Genomic DNA, 23,585 nt, shown 5'->3' with positions numbered 1-23,585 from the left:
CATGGACCTAAAGTCTTCAATACCCAAGAGAGGGTTAAATAGAGATGCTTCCCTCATATATTTGTCCATTGTACCAAGGCCCGTTAAAGTTTTAAAGCCCAAATTCCATAACTCATTTGAGGGCCATGGTAACGAATGGGCCTGGCTACCCAAGAGAGTGGAATAAGGCCCCATAGCTTTTGAATGATTTTTACTCCACTTCGTATTCCCTCCTGTTGTCGAGTGAATTTCGCAACACCAAAAAGTACTATTTAATTGATATAAAAGAGAATTTTTAGGGAAATGACAAGTGCGAGTATTCAACCTAGAATGGCGAGTACTCGACTGGGAATGCAAGAACAAACAACAAGGCTGGAAAAAGTAAACGATACAAAGAATTATAGTGGTTCAGTCAGATTTCGATCTGCTTAGTCCACTGTAGCAAAGGATTCGTAGGTGCATTTTCATGGTGGATCACCCCTTTATATACAAAGTAGGCGTCCAATCGGTTACATGAGGATCACATTCATTGTTAATCCATTATTTACACATTGAATTGCAATAACTAAACTCAAACAACGTTAACATTAATAAATGTGTGACAGTTACTAGGTTCATCAACGTATGCGTCTTCCGCATCTGCGAGTTGACTGTTCATGTTCCGTTTGTTGAGCTCGCAGGATTGCCAGTACGTTTGGAATGTCTGCGTCCTTAGGTAATCGCCCCTTGTAGATATCGCATGTTGGAGCTAGTAAAATCTGGACATGCGAATTTATATTGGTCTGTCAGGGCTATTGGGTCGTTGGGACCAAACTGCATCATAGGGAGTTGGTCTCTATACTTGTCGCGGGAATATAGAGGGGACACTCGCACATGTTCTGACACATGCGAGTTGGATCTACCCTGCATAATAAGAATTACAGTTACGTGGTGCGACTTAAGTCGCACTCGCAGTATCTCGCTGGTTTTATCCTGAGCGAGGTCTAAACTTCGAGAAGTCTCTCACGGACATTCAGCCTTCATTGGAAATCTGAATACACATGTCCTTTAAAAAGGAGTCTGGTCTCGAGTTTCTAGGTGAGAGAAATCTCACTATAACACCTCCAACTCCATCTTCAGCAAAATGGTAAGACTCAAAAGTCTTGGGAGCAGCCACAGTGTTTGTCTTACCAATCAAGGTAATATCAGGTGTATCAGAAACGCCTTCATCACTGGGTTGATTACTTTCGATGTTTGACTGCATGGTTGAGGATGAGTCATTGTCATTGTTGTCCACTAGCGCACTCAAATGGGGAGGGAGAACAGGAACTTTAGGTACTACCAAATTGGCAGTATCCTTAAGAGGGCAAACCTCTCCGACACCGGGTAAAGTGACCATCAGAAACCTGCATACCCTTTCCTCCTCCGTGGCCGGAAGTTCTTCCACAACTTGTTCAACTAGTCTCCTCTTACCAGGAAGTTGGCGTCGATTCTCTCTGGCCTCCCAAGCATCAGCGATCTCCATTGACTTTTTTATTTTCCATTGTTGCTTGAATTTATCATCTACCGTGAGTCTCTTTTGAATTATCCAATCTTGGAACCACACAGGCAGGGCCGTGGAAACGGACATTTAGCAGGTTCTTCATGTCTCATCCAATTCCCAAACATAGGAAACAAAACACCATTTGGATCTTTGATGACTGTAGGGGGTTTGAAGCAGAATTTTTGTTCATGCGATATAACTCCGCATTTAAGGCAGAGTTTTGGCAGTTTCTCATATTTATAGTGGATCCACAAATCTTTTATGGCCACCCTTTTCATGTAGAATCTAGAGAATATCGGTTTGTCGATATCGATAGTTGCCCGAAAACGAACTGTGCCCATACCGAAAGACCCGTTCTCAAAATAAATATACCTTGGCAGCTTGTAGTTTGGGGAGACTTTACTAGCTAGCTCTTCAAGGTTAGTTTTATTCCAGTAAAACGGTGGAATACCACTTAGCCTTACCTAGAACGGAGATTTGTCAAAGATGACCTCCGAAGGGGCAAGCCAAGATGGCCAAGGCATAACTACTAGTAATGCACCACAGATGATCCACGGGCGTCTTTGCAGAACGTTCCAAGCATCCTCCTTAGTCGCAAAGAGAAATGGAGTATGCCTTCAGCGTCTTCTTTCCAACTCCAGCCTTTGAAGGAGGCCCAGGCTTTCTTCAATGTATTAGCGATGGCATTTCTCCCAAGTTTTCCTTTGCATACAAGTTTTCCCAGCAATACTTTGCCTTGGGGTTCCTGGTTGTCAACTTCTCCTGGATCCAATCTGTAAGTGAGATCAGTCGTGGTCACCTGAACAGCCTCCTCAAAGAGATGACTTAGACTACTATTAGCCATACTACTGCACTACACAAAGAGACAGAGAAAAAAACACAAAGAGACCGAGAATACACCAAAGCTTGAATGTTAAAAGTCCAAGATTGCAGAATGCAATATTGGTAATACCCGATACCGGAAATTCTCCTAAAGAGAAAAACTCATCTCCTTAGAGTATAATAATATTGGATACAAAGAATCATTTTAATGAAAACTCATCTCCTTAGGTTTCTCAGTGTTGGTTTGGCGGCTCTGTGTTAAAAGTAATTCATAAAATGATATGATTATTAAGCATTAATGACCCATTTATTCCGAAATCCTTCCCAAAATAGAAAAACAAACTTTCTAAAAACAATTTAATATTTCCTTTCCTAAAAAAATTAACAAATTCCTTTCTTATACTAATTCCTAATTAAGCATTATTAATATACATATTGATTATATTCAACCTATATTGAATTGAAAAAATACTTAAAACCAAATTCGGTATTATGACAAATTGTTCCTTATTTATTGTGTAGAAAAACAGTTGTAAACTTTCCAAAAAAACCGTATCCTTTTTATTACCATAAACACCTTTAGGATAATACTTTCCTATTCAATTTAGGGAACAAAATATATTGCATAATAATTTGACTTTCCAAATATAAATGATCTAATATTCCTCTTCAGACCATTAGTATTCCACCACCTTTTATTACATGATCCTAGTGATTCTTATTCTTCAATTTACTAAATTAATTATAATATTAGAGTCTGAATACTAAATTCCAAACACTTTCTTTTTATGCTAAAAATTCCTAAAAATATAAACCAATACTTAGCTAATAGACATTATCGTTCAAAGTTACCCTCTTTTAACCTTATTTCAGTTTAACATATTCTTAAAACATACCTTAACCAAACAACTATATATTCCGACTAATAAAATTTGTAAAGAGCATTAACTTATTAACTTTGAAATATTATTGTACCGAAATTTTCTTATACATCCAGTACCTGAAAACGTGAAAATTTAAACAAACTACCCTAAATAATTAGGAGCCCAACCATATAATAGGTGCTAAAGCCTTGTAAGGCGCCCAAGCCATAAATAATGGCACAAATAGAGCAAAATCAATATAAACAAAACTATAACAACATTACAATATAAACTATTATATTGAATTACCCAAAAACAAATGTATAACAAACAACAAGATGAGAACCACTCACCACCTTTTCATCCTTCAACCCAATACCACACTAGCCGAAACTCATCACACTAGCTCAAAACTAAATTAAAATTTACTTAAGATTCATCACACTATGCAAAACATTTAAGCAGCAATTTTAATAACAGGGACCTTTGACTAACTCAAAAAGAAACCAGCATAAATTTCCAAATAAACAATCTGAAAAAATACCAAATAAACATTCTTTAATGATTCAAAACTAATTGACTGGTATTATCTAAAGTCACATATCTTACATATATACAATCTATGACACAAAATAAAATAAGAAAACTAGAGAAAAATTGATACTATATTATAGATATCCACCGCTTATGGGCAAATGGGGTCTCACGGTCCATAAATCTTTCAAGGTTTAAAGTTTTGGATTCAAAAAATATTTCTAAAAATCATTTCTCATATGAAAATCTAAAAAAGGAAGATTTAATTTATGAACAAAACTCACCACATAATCAGGTTTTCCGTTAAAACCAAAAGGATCTGACATATCATTCTTCTTTACCCATTACTGGATTGTCACCACCTTCTTCATTTTCCAGAACTAGATTTCTTGGTCCTCATATTATGAACAGCTTAAAATATAAAAAATGCATAAATTAACCACATAAACAAATTAATAAGGGAAAAGAAAACAATAAACGACAGGGAACAAAAAATCAAATTAAAATTAACCAAACACTATCCCTCTGATATCAGAACTTCAAATAACAGAGCAAAATGCGATCTTAGATACATCCTCAGCAGATGCTTTGCCAGCGTCAATGGCTACGATACCGGCGCTACTAACGGCAAGCAAATGCCATCATGGATCTGGTTTTCTCCATCCTGGATCTGGTCTTCTCCATCATGGATCTGGTCTTCTCCGTCCTAGATATGGTCTTCTTCCTCCTGGATCTTCTCTTTTTTGAACTCACAACTCCATGTTTGCAGTGCTATTAGACTCACAAAATTCGAAAGCAGACGCAGACAGAAAGGGAGGGACATCTAGGCCTGAGAAAGCGGGGCGCACGATATCGGAGCCGGAAAAGAAATCATGCATGGCGTCGGAGCCATCCCTTTCTTAATCCTGCCCAGTTTGCCAAAATTTTTCTTTGAGTTACTGTATTCAGGGTTACTGTTAGGTTATTTTTAGTATTAAATTTAGGTTAATTTTAGCACATTTTTCTGTTTAGTTTAAATTATGTTTGGAACATTTTTACGCTTTTATCTTTTAATTTTACAGATTTAAAATAGATGAAGAGTTAGAAAATATTAGCAGAAAAATGATAAAATATCACATGAAAATATCCTGGTGGAAAATATCAGAATCAAATTCGAAAAAAAGATAAAAACGTGTGGAATTGAGAGCAAAGAGCCACACGGGCCGCGACATGGTTTTAGCATGCCACGGCCCGCCTACCTGAAGAAATCGAAGGAAACACCCCCACATGGCCACACGGGCCGCGGCATGGGTTTAGCATGTCGCGGCCCGCCTCTTTGACAACAGAAAAAATATCTGGCGTGAGGTTTCCCAAAAATTCAAATCCGAATGGAATTTAAACATGTGCGGTTTTCTACCTTTTTAGGACCTGAATGCCTATATAAAGAGCAGAAGAGAGTTGATTCCAGCAAGCAATTTCAGAGAGAAAAAAGTGAGAGTTCAGATACAGAGTAGAGAGATCAACTGCAATACTGGAGACTTACTGCTCAGGGTTTCAGGATTCTTCTTTTTTTCTTTAGTCTATTTTTCATCTCTTTTCTATCAGTTAATATGTGTATTTGTGCTTCAATGAATATGAGTAACTAAACACTTTATTAGGGTTAGATGGATATTGTTTAACATTGTTTTATAGTTTTAATATGATTTATTTTCCCCTTAATTTCTATGTATTCTATTTTATTTGTGCTTAATTACTTTTAATTGTCTGGCCACCAATTAACTGTTTATGATTTTGATGCGAGATCTGAGAAGTGAGTGTCAAATACGCTATAGTAAAATAGAACTAAATTTCAATATAGGACGAGAGTACCTATATGGTTTAGATAGCTTATAGGGTTTCTGTGTTTAATGCCTGTTGCATGTTAAATTTATCACGAGAGTAGAAAGTTTACATGTAATTGAGGTTTATATATCTGAGAAGACTATAAATTACCTTAGTAAACCTGCTATTGCATAGGAGTTAATATTAGGAAAATAATCATATTAGGCCATATTCAATAAAAACAATTGAAATCGACACCCTAGTTTATTAACTATCAATTTTCTCGAATCGTTGCTTCCAACTATTTTTCTTATACTTCATTGTTTTTTTCCTATCTTTTATTTAATCAAATAAAAGTAAAAGTTTAATTTTAACGTACTTAACTACACTCCCTGTGGGATCGACCTCACTCCTAGTGAGTCTACTACTTGAAACGATACGTACACTTGCGTGTGCAAAATATCGCAACAGTTACGGCCGGAGGTTGAGAAGAGGAGCTTGGACAAAGATGGACGTCGGTTCACTCAAGGACAGCGGAGCACAACCGGGCGGCCGGAGGTTGAGAAGAGGAGCTTGGAAAGAGATGGATGTCGGTTCACTCATGTATATATTTTTTTATTTTTTTCTAAGAAAATTTCATAAAAGTTTTTATTTTAATTTTTTGTCATAATATTTAAAAAATAATTTAATTTTGTTTGATAGATATATTTTTTAAGAATATAATTTAGAAGAAAAAAGTTAAAAATATTTAGTACAATTAAAGATATAAATTTTATATTAAATTAAAATAATTAAAATGGGATGCCTTTAAAAAATTTTGGGGTGTAAATAAAATTTCCCTAGATTTAATAAAATAAAAGACAAAAATATATATTATATATTTTAATGAATTTATTCATTGCAAAAAAATATATATTATATAAAATACAAAAGTGATTGTCTTTAAGTTAGAATAAATAGTATTTTCATCCCTCTAACTAATCATATTCAAATTAAGAAATTTGAATTTTTATGCATCTTTTAAAGCATAATTGGTTAGGTAAACAAAAATTTAAGATAATTGTTAAAATAGGACTATTTTACTTAAACCCCAAAAATACCCCTCTCATAATCTCCTCCCCCTTTTCTCTCTGCCCGTGCGATACCCCATCGTAAGAACACACCGACCGACAACGCCCACCCCACAGCACCATTCTGACCAACCCCCACCCACCATTCAGACCGATCGATTACCGCATGTAGTCAACCGAGTATTCCGACTGACTACCGCACGGAGGAGAACCCTAAACCCGAATTTTGTTGTACCGGGTCCGATTGGGGCCCAATGGATAACCGAAAAATTGTCTTTAAGGGTACCCATCGGGCGCCAATCGGACTCGGTATATTAAAAGACAATTTTTTGGGTATCCATCGGCCCCCAATCGGACTAATCGGACCCGATACAACAAAATTCGGGTTTGGGGTTCTCCTCTGTGCGGTAGTCGGTCGGAATACTCGGTTGACTCCGTGCGGTAATCGATCGGTCCGAATGGTGGGTGGGGGTTGGTCGGAATGGTGTTGTGGGGTGGGCGTTGTAGATTGGTGTCTTCTTGCGATGTGGTATCGCAAAGAGAGAGGTTAGAGGGAAGGAGAGAGAAAGAGGGGAGGTGATTATGAGAGGGGTATTTTTTGGGTTTAAGTAAAATAGTCTTATTTTAACAATTACCCTAAATTTTTGTATACCTAACCAATTATGCTTTAAAAGATGCATAAAATTCAAATTTCCCGGATTTTTATAAGTTTCCTTTTTCGAATTTCAACAATGCAGACCAAATATCAAAATTTAGATTTTCAAGTGGAAAAAAATTGACTAAACTGTACAATGCTCAACTCTAACCAGCTGTACAAATGTCACGTGAGCAGTATTCAAACACATGTAATTAAAGGGTGAAAACATTATAATGAGAATAATTTGGAAAGATTTTTACCAATAAAAATAGTTTAGGGGTAAGATTTGAAGGGAATTTTGATTTTTTATACTTACATTAAGAAGAAATTTTTCTCCTAAACCTAAAATACTTAATATTGGTAAGATAGGTCAACAATTGCTAGATAGGTCAACAATTGCTATATTCCCAAATTACCCCCTCATTCAAATCTCACCTCTCTCTCTCTCTCTCTCTCTCTCTCTCTCTCTCTCTCTCTCTCTCTCTCTCTCTCTCTCTCTCTCTCTCTCTCTCTCTCTCTCTCTCTCTCTCTCTCTCTCTCTCGGCATCTCTTCACCCACCCACCGACAAACCGCCCCCAACCCTCAACCATCATCACCCACCCACCGACCGATCGCCCCGACTGACCTACGGACCGGCCGAAGACCCAACCGGCGTTGCAATAAATCATCGGCAACACCACATCAAACGGGCATTGGGCCCACATCGGACCCCAACCAAAAAAACTCATATTAAACCCAAAACACATGCCATCAGGCACCCCTCATCGTACGGCATCGGGCCCAGATCGAGCCCGACACCCATATTCAATATAAACGCAAAGCCATCAGGTACCCATCAGACGACATCCAGCCTACATCGGGCTCGACACCCACATGCCATCGGGTACCCATCGGACGGTCATCGGGCCCGACCAAAAAATTGCCATCTTCAACCCGATAAACCCAACTAACAGATTTCACTCTAAATCTAACTCTAACAACAGATTTCATAGAACATTGCAAAAAATCAATCAATTTCATGAATTTAAGCACCAAAATTTGCATGAAAAAATTGAAAAAAAATTACCTTAGACATAGCCGCCAATGATTTGTTGCCACACCGGTTGGGTCTTCGATCGGTAGGTCGGTCGAGGCTGCATGGAAGGGTTAGGGTGGTCTGTCGGTGGGTGGGTGATGATGGTTGAGGGTTGGGGGCGGTTTGTCGGTGGGTGGGTGAAGAAATGCCGAGAGAGAGAGAGAGAGAGAGAGAGAGAGAGAGAGAGAGAGAGAGAGAGAGAGAGAGAGAGAGAGAGAGAGAGAGAGAGAGAGAGAGAGAGAGAGAGAGAGAGAGAGAGAGAGAGAGAGAGAGAGAGAGAGAGATGTATTTGAATGATGGGATAATTTGGGAATATAGCAATTGTTGACCTATCTTACCAATATTATGTATTTTAGGTTTAGGGGAAAAATATTCCCCTAATATATGCATAAAAAATTAAAATTCCCTCATCTGTTAAACTTTTTTTTATACATACAATTTTTTTTTTGCTTTGTATTTGCTATTTATTTAATTTAATTTATTGTTGGAGATAAAGTAACAATAATTTATTTTATTTTATTGTTAATTATGTGATTTTTTTAACAAATATTAAATTGAAACCAATCTATACTTTTACAAATTAAATTGAATTGAATTTGAGTTACTATAAGAATATAAAATCTGCAGATTAAATCAGATTTAAAATATCATATGTATGAAAGCTTGAAAACGAATCGCACGGGCAGATTGTTTAATAGTTTACTAATAAATGTCTTACCGTGGTGCAAGCGTTACGTAACTCTATGTCTATGGTTTCATATTTTGGGAGTATTATACTGATTGTAAGATGTTGTTAAATGACTTGCGAGATGTTTATGTCAATTTTATTAGACGTTCTGTAAATAGTGTTGCTCATTTCTTAGCTCGAGCATCCTATTTAGTTGTTGATCGTGTTATCAGGAGTAGTGATGTTACTCTAAATTTTAATCATGTAATTACTATGAATTGCAATTAATAAAGATTATGAATTTTTTTAAAGAAAATAGTTTACTAATAAATTACAAAATAAAGCCCAACACTACAGGCCCAAAAAGATATAACCCTAAAAAAGTAAATGTACAGCCTCAAAAAGGTAAAAAAACCCTAAAACACTACATTTTACCTCTCTCCGTCTCATCTCTCGTTTTTACTCTAATAATCCCAGCCGCCCCTTCATATTCTCTCTTCCTCTCAATCGGGTCTCTGTCACTCACCACCACCACACCCAGTCTTCTTCTCAGGCCATAACACCGCCGGTGCCGACCCTTACATTTTCCCTGCACAACTCCACCGGAACCACCTCGAACGCTCTCTCTCTCTCTCTCTCTCTCACTCAGGTCAAGCTTAGAGAACCATTTTTATTTCTCTCTTTTTCTTTCTTATTTCTTAATCTTCATTTAATTTATGTTGTCTGGTGCCCTTTCAATTTGTCTTTTAATTTACAGATTATAGTTTTGCATTATTATTCTGACTTCATTCGTATCAATGAGTAATAATCTGTTGAAGGACTTTGTGCTCAGTAAATGTTTTTGTTTGGTATAGATATAATATGTATTTTTTATAATGTAATTTAGGTTTTGGTTTCATATTTCTTGAGCATTGGTGACATTCTTGTTCTTTAATTTTTTTAAATTATAAAAATGATAGTAAAATTTTTGTTTGTGAATTGTTTTTTCACAAACACAAATGTGTTTCCTAACCTTTTTTTTTTGTTTTTAAAAACAAAAATGTAAGTGTGTAATGAGAAACTGGGATTAGAGAAAGTGAGCTGGAGTCGCGGTCCTGCTCTTGCGTCGGGGTTTAGGATTAGGCTCTTGGCTTTGTTCTGAGTCGGGTCCAGGCCCAGGTCTATGCCGGCTTCAGTTCGCTGGTCTCGGATCCAAAATATTAATTGAAAGAAAATAAAAATAGATTATAATTGAGAGAAAAACTATTTAAATAAAATTGAAAGTAATTCCTTATTTATTCTTGCTATTTTCAAATTTTTTTAAATTTTGATTTTGATTTTGAAAATTAAAATAGTTTTATTAGTGTTTATCTATTAGGTGAATCAAGTATGCCTTTCTTTGTCTCTGATTTCTCTCTTTAGCTTTGCATTGATTTGATCTAGGGCTGAGATCTCTATCTTACATCTACATTTCACACGTGTTTACAATTATTTGATTATATTGTTAGAACATATCATCCAATGGACAATCAAAACAATACTATCAAAAGTATATTGATATTTAATTAATATGGGTTGGATTTTGTTTACTGTGAAAAATACTGATTATTTGGCTTGGGTTTGGTTGATTATTCCATCTGTATTTAAATTAATACTAATTATAACAACAAAATGTCAATATCGATCATATGACCATTAACTCACTGCTCATCTCTGCAGTATAACAATAGAAAGATTATTACATAATCAAATGGACAATCAAGACGCTGCTGCTGCTGGTACACATATATTGTGTTTATTACAAAATTATCTGTATATAATATGTATTATGTTAATTAATTGTTTAATTTGCAGAACCGGTCAAAGCCAAAGCCCTTAGAAAATACCCATTTGGTGCTGCTGCTGCTGCTGGTACACATATATTGTGTCTATTACAAAATTAGCTGTATATAATATGTATTATGTTAATTAATTGTTTAATTTGCAGAACCGGTCAAAGCCAAAGCCCTTAGAAAATACCCATTTGGTGCTGCTGCAGAATTGGGGGTAATAAAGAAACCCCTCCCCATCAATGGAGTCCCATATCGTAAATTCAGCCGCCTCCATCCTGTTAATGGTAAATGTATTAATTACTAAATGTTTTGACTTTTTGTTTTTACTCGGATTATATATTAACTTTGTTTAATTTGCAGAACCGGCCAAGGCCCCTGGGAATTACCCATATGATAATCCCTTCAAGGGAGTGCCATATCGTTTCAGCCGCCTTCCTCCTATTATTGGTATAGTTAATGTTATCTCATCATATTCCTATGGTTATTTAGTATACATACAAGTAGTTCCATTTTATTTATTAATTACTAAACGTTTTGGCTTTTTCTTTTTTAACTTGGATTATCTATTAACTTTGTTTAATTTTGCTATAATTGTTGAATCTTATTAGAACATCAACCTGCTGGTTCATCGCCTGGTGGTACGTATGCATATATTATTTGTAGTGTATCATACCTATGTATATTTATGTATTAATATAATATGACCACATTATTTATTGGTTAATCTACATGCATGCAGAGGCAGCCAAAATAATTTGGCGTAGTTACCGAAGATGCAGTGGAATGCATCTTACTCTTGCTGGTATGTATATATATATGTTTTTTATATACTAGTTTGAAGTTGTATATTTAGTTATATATTAGTTGAAAGCTTTTATTCAATGCTAGAGAAGGAAGCAAAGAGGAGAATTTCTTCAATATGCAGTAACTTTATAAAAAAAATTAACCAAAAAAAAAAGAGAAAAAAATTATTATCAGAGTTTAAATAATCGACAATTCAATAAAATTTAATATAAAAAATTGTGAAACTAACTATTTTTGTATCATCCCAATACAAACATCATTTCATCCCAATACAACAATGCATCTTACTCCCAAATTGACAATACCGATTTCAAAGAAGCTCTATTCCAAATAATGCCACATGGGAATAGAACCAACTTATAACCCTATTAATTTCCCTGTCTTCCCCAACTCAAAACCCAAACTTTGTAGAAATTAATAAGCATTATTACACACTATTAACATAATTTCAAAAGTAAAATAACAGGGAAGCAAAAGGAAAAAAAAACTTTGAAATATGCAATTTATATACATATATATAATTATATATATGTGTGTGTGTCATGTGTGTGTTTTTAGTGTTGATGAATATATCATAAGCTTGCAAAAAATTATGTAACATATATATTACATATATATGTATCACTACCAGGTGAAAATAGGCTTGTGTGTAATGCTTAAACTACTATGTATGTATTACATCTGAACTAATGGAAAATGAACTAAAATTTTCAAGAAATCATTACTTTAAATTGTACAATAAATAAATAACAATATATTATTTAGTAGACATCATTGAGCAAAGACTGGAAGAGGAAGTAGTAGTAGTAGTAGCAATAGGAAGAGATTGTACTGTGGATATTTGAGACTGCGGAGGAGGTTGTTGTTGCGGTGGTGGTGGTTGTTGTATGGCTCCCGCCGGCAGTAGCGCAGCAATCGAAACAGCCGCCCCATGAGAATTATTATTATTATAAGAAGAAGTTGAAATTTACAGAGTGCAACAACCATTCCAGCTGGTTTTGCCACTGGTGGTTAAACAGAATCAACTCCATTTTGTCAATTTTCTAGTCGGAGATACTTTTTCTTCTCTTCTTTGATTATAGGTATTGCTTAAACACATCTCCATTTTGTGGGTCATCGCGCCTTAAGAGCCTCATCAAATCCTTCAATTTTTAGCGCACACTCTCTATCGCCCTTGCAGTTTAGCAAACCCATCAATGCATCAAGCTGTTCCAAAAATATCAAGTAAGGATCATAAATACATAAACAAATCACAACATGTTTTAATATAAAACACCCTTAATTCCTCATCCTTGCTACTGTAGTATCCCCACTACTTGGAATCAGAACTCTCCACAAATATTATTCTCTCTTCACGCCGAAACCACCAATACCTATTATAATCTTTTATAATATTTGTCTTTACCCAAAGGGCTGGTGCGTACAATTCGTTTCTCCATCTTCGGCTCATAATACTTTCTCTGTTTTGTAAATATTGTCAGAAAGAAAAAATGTTTACAAAAAAAGACAGAAAACAAAGAAGATATATCACGCACTCTTTGTTGTATATTTCTTTTCACACCTCCTTCTTTTTGGCCATTCTCCAACTGTTTCATCCGGTTTCTTCTTAATTGAGTCTTTGACATTTTCAGTTGGTGTTTTCACATCCATATTATGTTTCTTGGCCATCTTCTTCAATGAGGTATCTAATTTCTTGCTCTCAGTACTGTTAAATTAATGTTGGAGAAGAATGTAAGCCTCAAACAGAAAGAAACTTCTTAATTATAAAGACAATTAATTATGCAATAAGCTATCAAATAGAATCCAGACCTCTTGCCCTGTGCATCATCGTGTTCATGTAGATGGAGAGTCCTCGGCCTTTATTTTCTTAACTTTGTTCCCACTGATTAATTTTCTCAAAATTGTTGCGAAGGAGAAGCTTCTTAATCGTTGGCGTTAATTAATTGAACTTTGATTTTTCTCTGGATCCCATAATTTTAGTAAAATCGGTAAGGGCTAAAGAAATAGATTTTGTTTTCCTGTTCCGTTAACTTTTTAAAATATAAAAAAAAAAAATCGTTAAACATTCCCCTTAAATAATTACTTTTAATATATAAAGATATTATTAATTTTAGATTAATAATGGCATGCACGTTGATCAATTGACCTCAGTATTTTTATAGATATTTTTATTGACGAAAGCATTGATTTGGACGAAAACTATGAGGAGAAAAATGATAAGGTATCACTCCATTACATCTATAATTAAAATCTCTATTAATAAAGAATTTACTTTGTCATCTTAATTTTCTTGTTTAAATTCATGATATAGGGATTTTTCCCTGCGGAGTATGGAACTCGATTTGTACCTCGTCCATTTTTAGCAATGGCAATATTTGTAATGAAAGAGCATAGCAAGAGAATGGTAGGTTCGTAATATATATGATGTATACACACATGTTTGGCTACTTTATGAATGATACATACATATGATGTAATTAATATTGTTTGATAATGTTCAGGACAATGAGGTGGAACTTAAATATGTGGTCCAAGTTAATCAAGGACGTGTTGTGAACTGGAATTTGAATTCATTCACACATTATTTAATATTGATGGGCAATGATAGGGGTACTTACCTAGCTAAGGTTTGGTCAAAATTTATACCGAAGCGTGGGTTGGCTATCTGGTTTAAAATGTCGGGTCCTCTTTACATGAACTCAAGGTTGGATTCATCAAGACGTTGTAAATATTGGCCCAAAGGTTTAAAAATATTACGTTGGGGTACACCTCCAGGTAGGAAGCCTCCTAACTTTGACTGGCCCAAATCATCTTCAACTAGGCCTAACATTAACACCAACTCTTTTATCTTCCCTAGGAAGACACAGCGCTTTGGATATTAGTTAGTTAAGTAGGCCTTTGCTGCCATTTTTTTTTATTGGAAATTAGACTCTATATTCTTGTTATATTATTCTTTTTTATTTTTATTTTTTTTATAAATATTTTATCAATTTTACTCTTGTTACTTTAATATACTCTCTATGTAAATTCTTTATAAGAGTTAATTTATGTTTCAATTAAATATAAAATTAGAGGTAGATTTGATTAATTGATAAAAAAACGAGTTTTTCATACTTTTTTTAGAGGTAGTGATCTTTAAAATTTATTATTTGAAATTGTATAAAATCTAATTGCACCAAGATCACAACGAGGATGGTTGTATTTTTATTAATTAAGTGTTGGATGAATAACTTTGTTTATTTTAGTTATTGTCAACATTATCTATTTTAATAATTATAAAAGCACTTTCTAGTAATCTCTTTTTTACAAGTTCATATTTGGATGGTTATTTGTCACCTATGATGATATTTACTTTCTCTTTAAAAATAGGGAAACTTACAAAAATACTGTATTTTGACCTAATTCTTATAAAAATACTGCCACACGGTAAAAATCTTTTATACTGTTTTAGGACTTTTTTTTTTCTTTTATACTGTAAACACCGAAAATAAAAAACGAGGGTCCATCTTCTACACCCACACACAGAAACCACCACAATAACACCAGAACAACCGAAAAACAACCATTAAATCCGGTGAGATGAAGCAGATTCATTAAAACTATTAATATTAGGGTTGTCATGGTTTTTCTAATGTTGTTTTTGGGTTGTTCCACTATATTGGTTTTAAATTACACATGTTAAACCAATTACTAAATATTTATATAAGGTAACCAGAATGAAAGAATTATGGACAGTAAAAGACTTACCTTCCATTAAAGTGGGAAAATCTAGAAGACCAAAAAAAAAATAATGATGGAAGCTGGCTGGGAAAAAAAAAACAACATAAAAAATGCAGTAAATGTGGGAAGCTAGGGCACAACAAAAGAACATATAGAATGAGACATCAAAAATGAAAAGAATGAGAACAGCTAAAAAACAACAGTGGAACAACAAAAGAAAACTGAACATATATTGAAGTATATGATACTGAAGAAATAACTTAAATGCAAATTTTATTATTTCCCTATTGCTATTAAAAATAAAGCAGTACAATAATATTTTAAAAAAAATGATATAAAAAAATAAAAGAAAACAACAGTAAAATAACATTAAAACAATAATAAAACAATAACAAAATAAACCATCAGAGCCAAAACATAACCCCAAAAAAGGAAAAAAAAATATAATTAGTAAAAATAGCAAAAACTCAGTAAAGTTTATGTTGTTCTAGAAAAAATAAATAAAGAAAAGAAGAGATTTTTTTTTTTACTTAGAAAGCTTGAGTTGTCTACTGTTCTTCTTCTTCCTTTGTATTGTTCTTCTTGAAGATATTCTCAAGGATAGGCTCTCTGTCTACTGGTCTCTCTCTCTTCAAGCACATCTTGAGGGCTAAAGCTCAAGCACAATTGTATGGCTTTGTAAAAAAAAAAAAAAAAAAAAAAAAGAAGAAGAACATGAAGAAGAAGATGAACATGTGAGGGAGATGAATAACTTAAGATGATGAAAAAAATTGAAATGATGAAATGTGGGATAACGTGTAATTATAAAATAAATATAATATATAATTTTTTTTATTTATCACTTTTTTTTTTTTAAATATGAGCTGCCATGATTTGACCATGAGCATCACATCAACAATTTTTTTAAAAAATTGATCAATAAAAAAAAATAGAGAAAGACATGCAAAGTGACAAGTATGACAGTATAAATGTACAGTATTTTTGTAATTTTTACCGTATAGCAGTATAAAAGTAATAAAATGCAAAAATACAGTATACTATGTAAAAATCCCTTAAAAATATAACCAAAACAAAGAATATTTTTCATTTCTAGTTTAGCTTATTAGCGAATTGCTATTTAGTACAGCTAATATTATTTATTAATTCTTTTTCAAAAGAAAAATATATATGTTATAAATGTTAATAATTATGTGGATGTTCAAATCTTTTATTTATTACTATTAATTTTCTTGTATTTGTATAAATAGGAGTTCACCTAATTGGAATAAACAACTCAGAAATTCTCTTTCTCTCTTCTTCTTCTTTCTTCTCATTCACTTTATATTATTTTATAACAATTTACTAATTTTTGAATTAATATGCATTCACGTGAATAATAGCAGTTCTACTTTTTTGAGTTGTAGAACAAAATGTGGATTTATTATATCACAGCACTCGATTATACTATTTTTAAAATACATACATGTATATATATTAATTACATTGTTCCATTTAAAAATTTTTGTTTTAATTTTATAGTGGACACTAATCAAGAGATTATTCATATACTAAATTATTTTGGTGAACTTTAACAAGAACCAGAATTGTATTCTTGAATTTCCGTTCACATCACGCGATCTTTAATAAAATTGGAAAAAGGTCTTTAAATTCAACAATCTCAATAGTTCAGGGGCATCTATAACGACTTTAAAAGTTTAGGGGGCATGATTCAGTACATGTCAAAGTTCAGGGAGCAAAAATCCTAATTAGCCAACTATATATAAGGACCCCAAAATTTAATTTTGCCTTAAATCCCATATACCTTAAGACCGGTCCTAGTGGTGACATAAACTCAAAGTTGGATTCAAGACATCATATATATTGGCCCAAGAAAAAGGATATGTTGGGGGCTAAGCCGCCAAGTACGAGGCGTAGCTAGCCCAAATCATCTTTAACTACGCCTAACACTAGCTCCAACTCTTTTAATGTGCTGGCCACTAGTGGTGCTTAGCTCTTATAGACATGTCACCTTGTGGTTGGCTAGTGATACTCCATAAAAGTTATTACATTAAATTATATGAGATCCGATATTTAGTAGTATTAATAGCAATATTGACACATAAAAAGATACTAAACACTACTAGTATCTTTTAATATTTCTCTAATGCACCTAAGATATTAGGGCGCTTTTGATATACAATCAACTAAGTATTGAGTCAATCAACTGTCTATTTATTTAATATCAACTTCGTCTATTTTAATTATTATAAAAGTATTTTCTTAGTCTCTTTCTTTTTCTTTCTTTCAAAAGTTCATTTTTAGATGGTTCTTGTTATGGGTGTGTAGAAAGTCATTCAATTCAATTACAACTGACCAATCCAATAGAATCGGATATCCAATCATAATTGGATCGGATCAGATGTAAATTTTGAAAATCCAGTTGGATTGAATCAGTTGTTGGATAGGACATCCGATTCAATGAATAACCGACCAAACCAATTCAATTATCATTCAATGGTCATTCAATTGCATTTATATATTTTTAAAATACATTTATAATTTTATATATGTAATATATTTTATTTAAAAAAAAAATATATAATTGGTTAATATACATTTAACACATGAGATTAAAGAAAAAAAAAACTTATCTAAAATATTAATTCTCATATTCCTAAACGCTAATAAAATTATCGATGCGTATTGAATAAGTTTTATTTTTTGACAGTTTTATTATGAGATCATGAGAATTAAGTTGTTTATTATGTATATTGGATTATTAGTTTTTGAATTATATATATATATATTTTTTTTAATGAAATCAACTTAAATGGTAGCTAAAATGGATTGGATGGATTCAATCCAATCCAATAGAAAACCAATCAATGCATCCAATGGTTGGAACCGATCCAATTCAATATATTAGATCGGATCGGATAACTCAATTCGATTGGATCAGATGACAAAATTCAATATCCAATAAATAATTTGATTGGATCAGTTGGGTCTAAATCTATTGGATGTGAATACCCTTAATTCTTATTGTAGTCACCTATAATATTTACATTTCAGTTATACTTGAAATTTGAAATTCTATAACCAAAATAAAAAATAAAATTATCTAATTGTAGCTTATTAGCAAATTAGTATTTAGTAGAGCTAGTAACATGTACTAATTTTTTATTATATAAAAAAAAATTATTAATTTCATACTTAAATGTATTTTTTAGTTAATTTGTATTCACACATAAATAATACCAATTAGTAGTTTTAATTTTCAGAATCGTTAAATAAAATGTAAATTTATTATAAAACAACAGTGCTTACACTATTTTTAAAATACACGAATGTATAGTATCAACTATCAATCACATATTTTCAGATTTAAGAATTTACTTTCAATTTCATTAACGGATGCTCATCATAGTAGTGATTGTTCATATATTAAATCATATTTGTGAACTTTAACAAGTACTAACTTATATTCGAGCATGTCAATTATCATCACGCAACCCTTAATAAAATTAATAAAAAAAATTTGAATTCAAAAATCTTAATAAATTTTAATGGTCTACAAATTTTTAAAAGATGATTTTGATATATGTCAAAATATCAAGAAATATTTATATATTCCTAATTAGCCACATATGTATTATTATATATTTGAGATGAGATGGTGTGGTGTGTTGGTTCTAAAAATAAGAAAAATAAATATGTGTATTTTACAATTATTTTAAGGCTAATTAGGATTTTTGCCCCCTGAACTTTGACATGTACCAAATCATGCCCCCGAACTTTTAAGGTCGTTAAAAATGCCCTTTGAACTATTGAGATTGTTGAATTTATGGACTTTTTTCTAATTTTATTGTTTGGGCACAACCATTGGCACAAGCTAAAGAAATTTTTGTCAATATAGAATTTAAAATATCAGCCCTTTTAGTGGCCAGCATACAACTAATACAAATTAGAGACTCATTTATAGTGAATATTTGGTTTTTTTTTTTTTAATTTATAGTGAATATTTAGAAACTACTGAATATGGCTAAAATAAAGCATTGGTTACTCAAAAGCAATGATGAGTTAATAATGTATAATTGTTTGATTTGAAAAATCTTTTGTGGGCAAATAAATTTTTTGAGTTGGGACTTTCATGAATTGTAAGCTTCAAACCGTTAGCTCTGTGCACTGATCAGAATTGAACTCATTTTCATAAAGGAAACAACTATTTGAGTCATAATCATCAAAGCAAGATTAAGGAGGAGGAGAGGATGTGAGCTTTTCACCAAACAATTTTTTTTTTCTTTTCTAATGAATATTTTAGTGAATCCCTGCTTTTAAATGGTTTGACTAAAAGTTCAAGTGATAAATAAAATTAAAAGATGAAAGTCATTGAAATGTGGTGAATGTGTTGGTCCCTAACAGACATAATATGGAGGTGATGATGCTGCGTATTTTAGGGAGCCCACAATAAAAGTACGGATAAGAAACCCAACACCACTCTAAGTTAGTAGGGGTGTACGTCGCTCGATTTAGTCGGATTATAGCATATTTTTATCAACCCAATATAAATATTGGGTTGCAAATATTTAATCGTAACCCGTCCAATCAAAAGTTAGAGAAAGTTCAACCCGCCCAATTATTTCATCGGTTTGGTCGGGTTAATCCGTCCAAACCGTTTTTCACTTTTTTTTTTTTTATAATGATTATTGTTAGTTTCTACTATTCAAATAATTAGATTTAAAAAAAAAATAAAAATGCATTATTTATATTTCAAGTTAAAAAATACTATAATTTAAATTAATTTTAAGAACCTTAATATAAGATAATAAATATAATCGAGTAAACATAAAATAATTATAATTGAATAATATAATTAAAAAAAGTAATAAAATATGGTAGAGATTTTAAACTTTAACTTCAATATCCAAATACAATAAAAATTATTAACTATAAAGTCTAAGTTTTAAGTTAAACACTAAAATGTCTAAACTTTAAATACAAAATAGTTTAACTAATAAATGTAATTTATGTGATATAATATATACACATCTATAAAAATATATAAATCGGTTTAATTCGGTTTATTCGGGTTAATTGGGCGATTTAGAATAATTTGTAAACCCCCCAATATATTTATTGGGCGGTTTGGATTTTCATTATATTATTTCGGGTTGTATTTTTTATCGGTTTATTCGGTTTAATTTTGGCGGTTTATTCCGGTTAGGCAATTTATAAATTTTGTTGAACACCCCTATAAGTTAGTCCCTTCCTTCACGTGACCTCTCTTATTCTTACATACATCTCTTAGTTTGGGCCCTATTAGTATTACTTCTTCTTCTTCTTCTTCTTTCAGCCCACAGTTTCTTAATCCCTTTTCATTATTCCAATCCAACCTTACCTTGGGATAAGTTGAAAATTATCTTTTTTTTTTATCCGTTAATTAAAAGTTTTCTTATATTATATTTTATTAAAATATATCAATTTTTTTGAGTGAATTGTTCAATATACCTTCACTTTCTATTTAAGTCTTGCATATAATTTACATTAATTAACTTAAGGGGTCTAATGAGAATACCATCTATAAAAGTGAGTATATATTAAAGAATATGAAAATAAAAGTAAAAATCAAAATAAATAAAATAAAGTGGATATACAATGTAATTTGGTTAGTTCTTTCTTCTCTCTTAAAATAAATAAAATAAAGTGGATATACAATATAAAATTGGAGACCTAGAAACAGAGGAGATAACTTCAAGAGCGGCTTGTGGCGATTCAAGTCAATTTCTCCAACCAATTCTTTCTTCTCTCTTAATTTTCAATGTTATTTTCTATTTTAATTTTGATTATGAATTTGATTATGGAGATTATGATCTAAACTCCTATTTGGGGAGATAATGAATGTTGATTAACATTATTCCTTAAGTTAATGATAATTGTTATTTCTCCCTTCTTGATTGTGAATTTATCCACATTTGTACTTAATTCCATATTTGAGATTGATCACCTTAGGCATGCTTAATGATCCCAATTCAAAACCTAAAAAGTGAGTTTTGAGAATGCTAAAATTGGATAAACTAGGTTTTGATATGAAACGACAGTATTTGCATAGCCTTAGTGACATGAGATTACTGTTTAATGATGACTTAGCATGTGATTTAAGACCTAAAAGATCTGAAAAGAGTTATGTTAATTTTTATAATCAGTCAATTTCTCCAACCAATTCTTTCTTCTCTCTTACTTTTCAATGTTATTTTCTATTTTAATTTTGATTATGAATTTGATTATGGAGATTATGATCTAAACTCCTATTTGGGGAGATAATGAATGTTGATTAACATTATTCCTTAAGTTAATGATAATTGTTATTTCTCCCTTCTTGATTGTGAATTTATCCACATTTGTACTTAATTCCATATTTGAGATTGATCACCTTAGGCATGCTTAATGATCCCAATTCAAAACTTGAAAAGTGAGTTTTGAGAATGCTAAAATTGGATAAACTAAGTTTTGATGTGAAACGACAGTATTTGCATAGCCTTAGTGACATGAGATTATTGTTTAATGATGATTAGATAACATGTGATTTAGGATCTAAAAGATCTGAAAAGAGTTATGTTAATTTTTATAATCAGTCATTCACTTTAAGAGAGATGAATAATAATTAACATTAGCAATTGAGTAATTGAAACAACATGATTCGTTTTCTAATTTCTTTTAATTTTATTTTATTGTATTCCTTATTTTTATTGTCATCAAAATTATTGTTTACCAAATAGAAATATAAGTCTAATTTAGTAGTATTCAGTTCAATTCTATGTGAGATCGACTTCACATGTGTGAGTACTGTTTGATTACATACCCTTGCGTAGTTGTTTATAATTTTCGTAACATTTGCATTTATGAATATTATATACATTTAGATTTATTTAATTTAACACGAGTCTTATCTCAAATCATGTAACAGTATTAAATTAATTGGTCGGAAGTATTGCAAAGCTATCGAGCAACAGTTTTGCAACAATTTGACATATCTTTTTGCATTTGTTGATGTTATTTGATTGGATTAAGACTTGCATAGAATGGTTTTACTAATTGGTTTAGGAAAATTTGAATATTTATGTATTTATTAAACTAAAATTGGTCCATTAAACCAAAACTATTCAATATTTGTACAATAGGTTAATTTACTAAAATCCCATTTTACTCCTCTCATTCCAAAAAGTGGCTCTCTCTCTCTCTCTCTCTCTCTCTCTCTCTCTCTCTCTCTCTCTCTCTCTCTCTCTCTCTCTCTCTCTCTCTCTCACTAAACCCACCACCACGACGGAAATCTCCACCGAACCCCCCATCTAAGCACCACTCAACCCACCATCCGAGGACGAAGACCCACTCCACCGACCATCCAGTTGACCCACCACGAAGACGAACAACGACCAAGATAAGATTTCCCCTTACGGTATTTTTGAATATTTTTCTTATTGATTTAGGGTTAAAATATAGTCTATTGATAGATTTAGGGTTTGATATGTGCATTTTGGATTAGATTTAGGTTTAGATTTGAATCTGTGATTTCTGGGTTAGAAAATGTATTTTCTAGGCAGGCTCGATGCAAGTCCGATGCATCCCCGATGCAAGCCCGATGCATCATGATGAAAAAAATTGGATCTAGGTTGAAGACAAAGGCCCAATATAGGGCCCGATGGCCAGCCAATTTTTTGTTTTTCCAAAAAATTGACTGACCATCAGACTGGCCATCAGGCCCATTATATCGGGCCTTTGTCTTCAATCCAGATCCAAATTTTTTCATCATGATGCATCGGGCCTGCATTGGGCCTGCCTAGAAAAAGCATTTTCTAACCCAGAAATCACAGATCCAAAAACACTAACCTTTGATATTGGATCCGTGGGTCGCGGTGGTCATGGAGAAATGGGTGTTCAGTTTGTCAGACATGGTGGTCGTCAGTCACAGTCGTCGTGGGTGGTGGAGAAGGGTGTTATTTGGGTCATGGGTTGTGGTCGTGGTCGTGGTTGGGTCACATAAATTTTCGGATGGAAAATTGGTGGTGGTTGGGTGATAGAGAGATAGTGGCTGTTTGAAAATGAGGAGAATATTTTGGGAAAAAATAAATGTTGACCTATTTAACAAATATTAATACATATAAGTTTAGGGGATTAATTTAAAGGTATTATATGCATAAAAAATCAAATTTTCCTGAGTAATTTGCGGTGAAACCCCCCAACTATCAATTTACTTGCAAAAAACTATCCAACCTCATATTTTAGTGGGAAAACCCTTCAAAGTAC

General features: G+C 32.6%; 1 protein-coding gene across 7 annotated transcripts in view; it reads left to right on the top strand.

Annotated features, from left to right (window-relative positions):
* Positions 1 to 14,653, top strand: part of LOC115706066 (uncharacterized) — a 96,714-nt gene extending 82,061 nt beyond the window's left edge. For 2 of the 7 annotated variants that reach the window (XM_061108165.1, XM_061108159.1), the window contains exons 4-9: positions 11,142 to 11,228; positions 11,390 to 11,419; positions 11,521 to 11,583; positions 13,748 to 13,806; positions 13,897 to 13,989; positions 14,087 to 14,653. In XM_061108165.1, the coding sequence (XP_060964148.1) occupies positions 11,142 to 11,228; positions 11,390 to 11,419; positions 11,521 to 11,583; positions 13,748 to 13,806; positions 13,897 to 13,989; positions 14,087 to 14,467 (713 nt within the window). In that variant the 3' untranslated portion in view covers positions 14,468 to 14,653. Of the gene's footprint in view, positions 1 to 9,387; positions 9,620 to 10,668; positions 10,728 to 10,803; positions 10,861 to 10,936; positions 11,066 to 11,141; positions 11,229 to 11,389; positions 11,420 to 11,520; positions 11,584 to 13,747; positions 13,807 to 13,896; positions 13,994 to 14,086 lie in introns of those variants that run through there. The other 5 variants (XM_061108170.1, XM_061108143.1, XM_061108140.1 and 2 more) reach the window with 5 other exon arrangements.
* Positions 14,654 to 23,585: the final 8,932 nt, after the last annotated feature.

Source organism: Cannabis sativa, chromosome 1, assembly GCF_029168945.1.
Source record: "Cannabis sativa cultivar Pink pepper isolate KNU-18-1 chromosome 1, ASM2916894v1, whole genome shotgun sequence".
NCBI classification, from domain to species: Eukaryota; Viridiplantae; Streptophyta; class Magnoliopsida; order Rosales; family Cannabaceae; genus Cannabis; species Cannabis sativa.
Note: the sequence above shows the minus strand (reverse complement) of the source record. Positions and strands in the feature narration are given on the sequence as shown.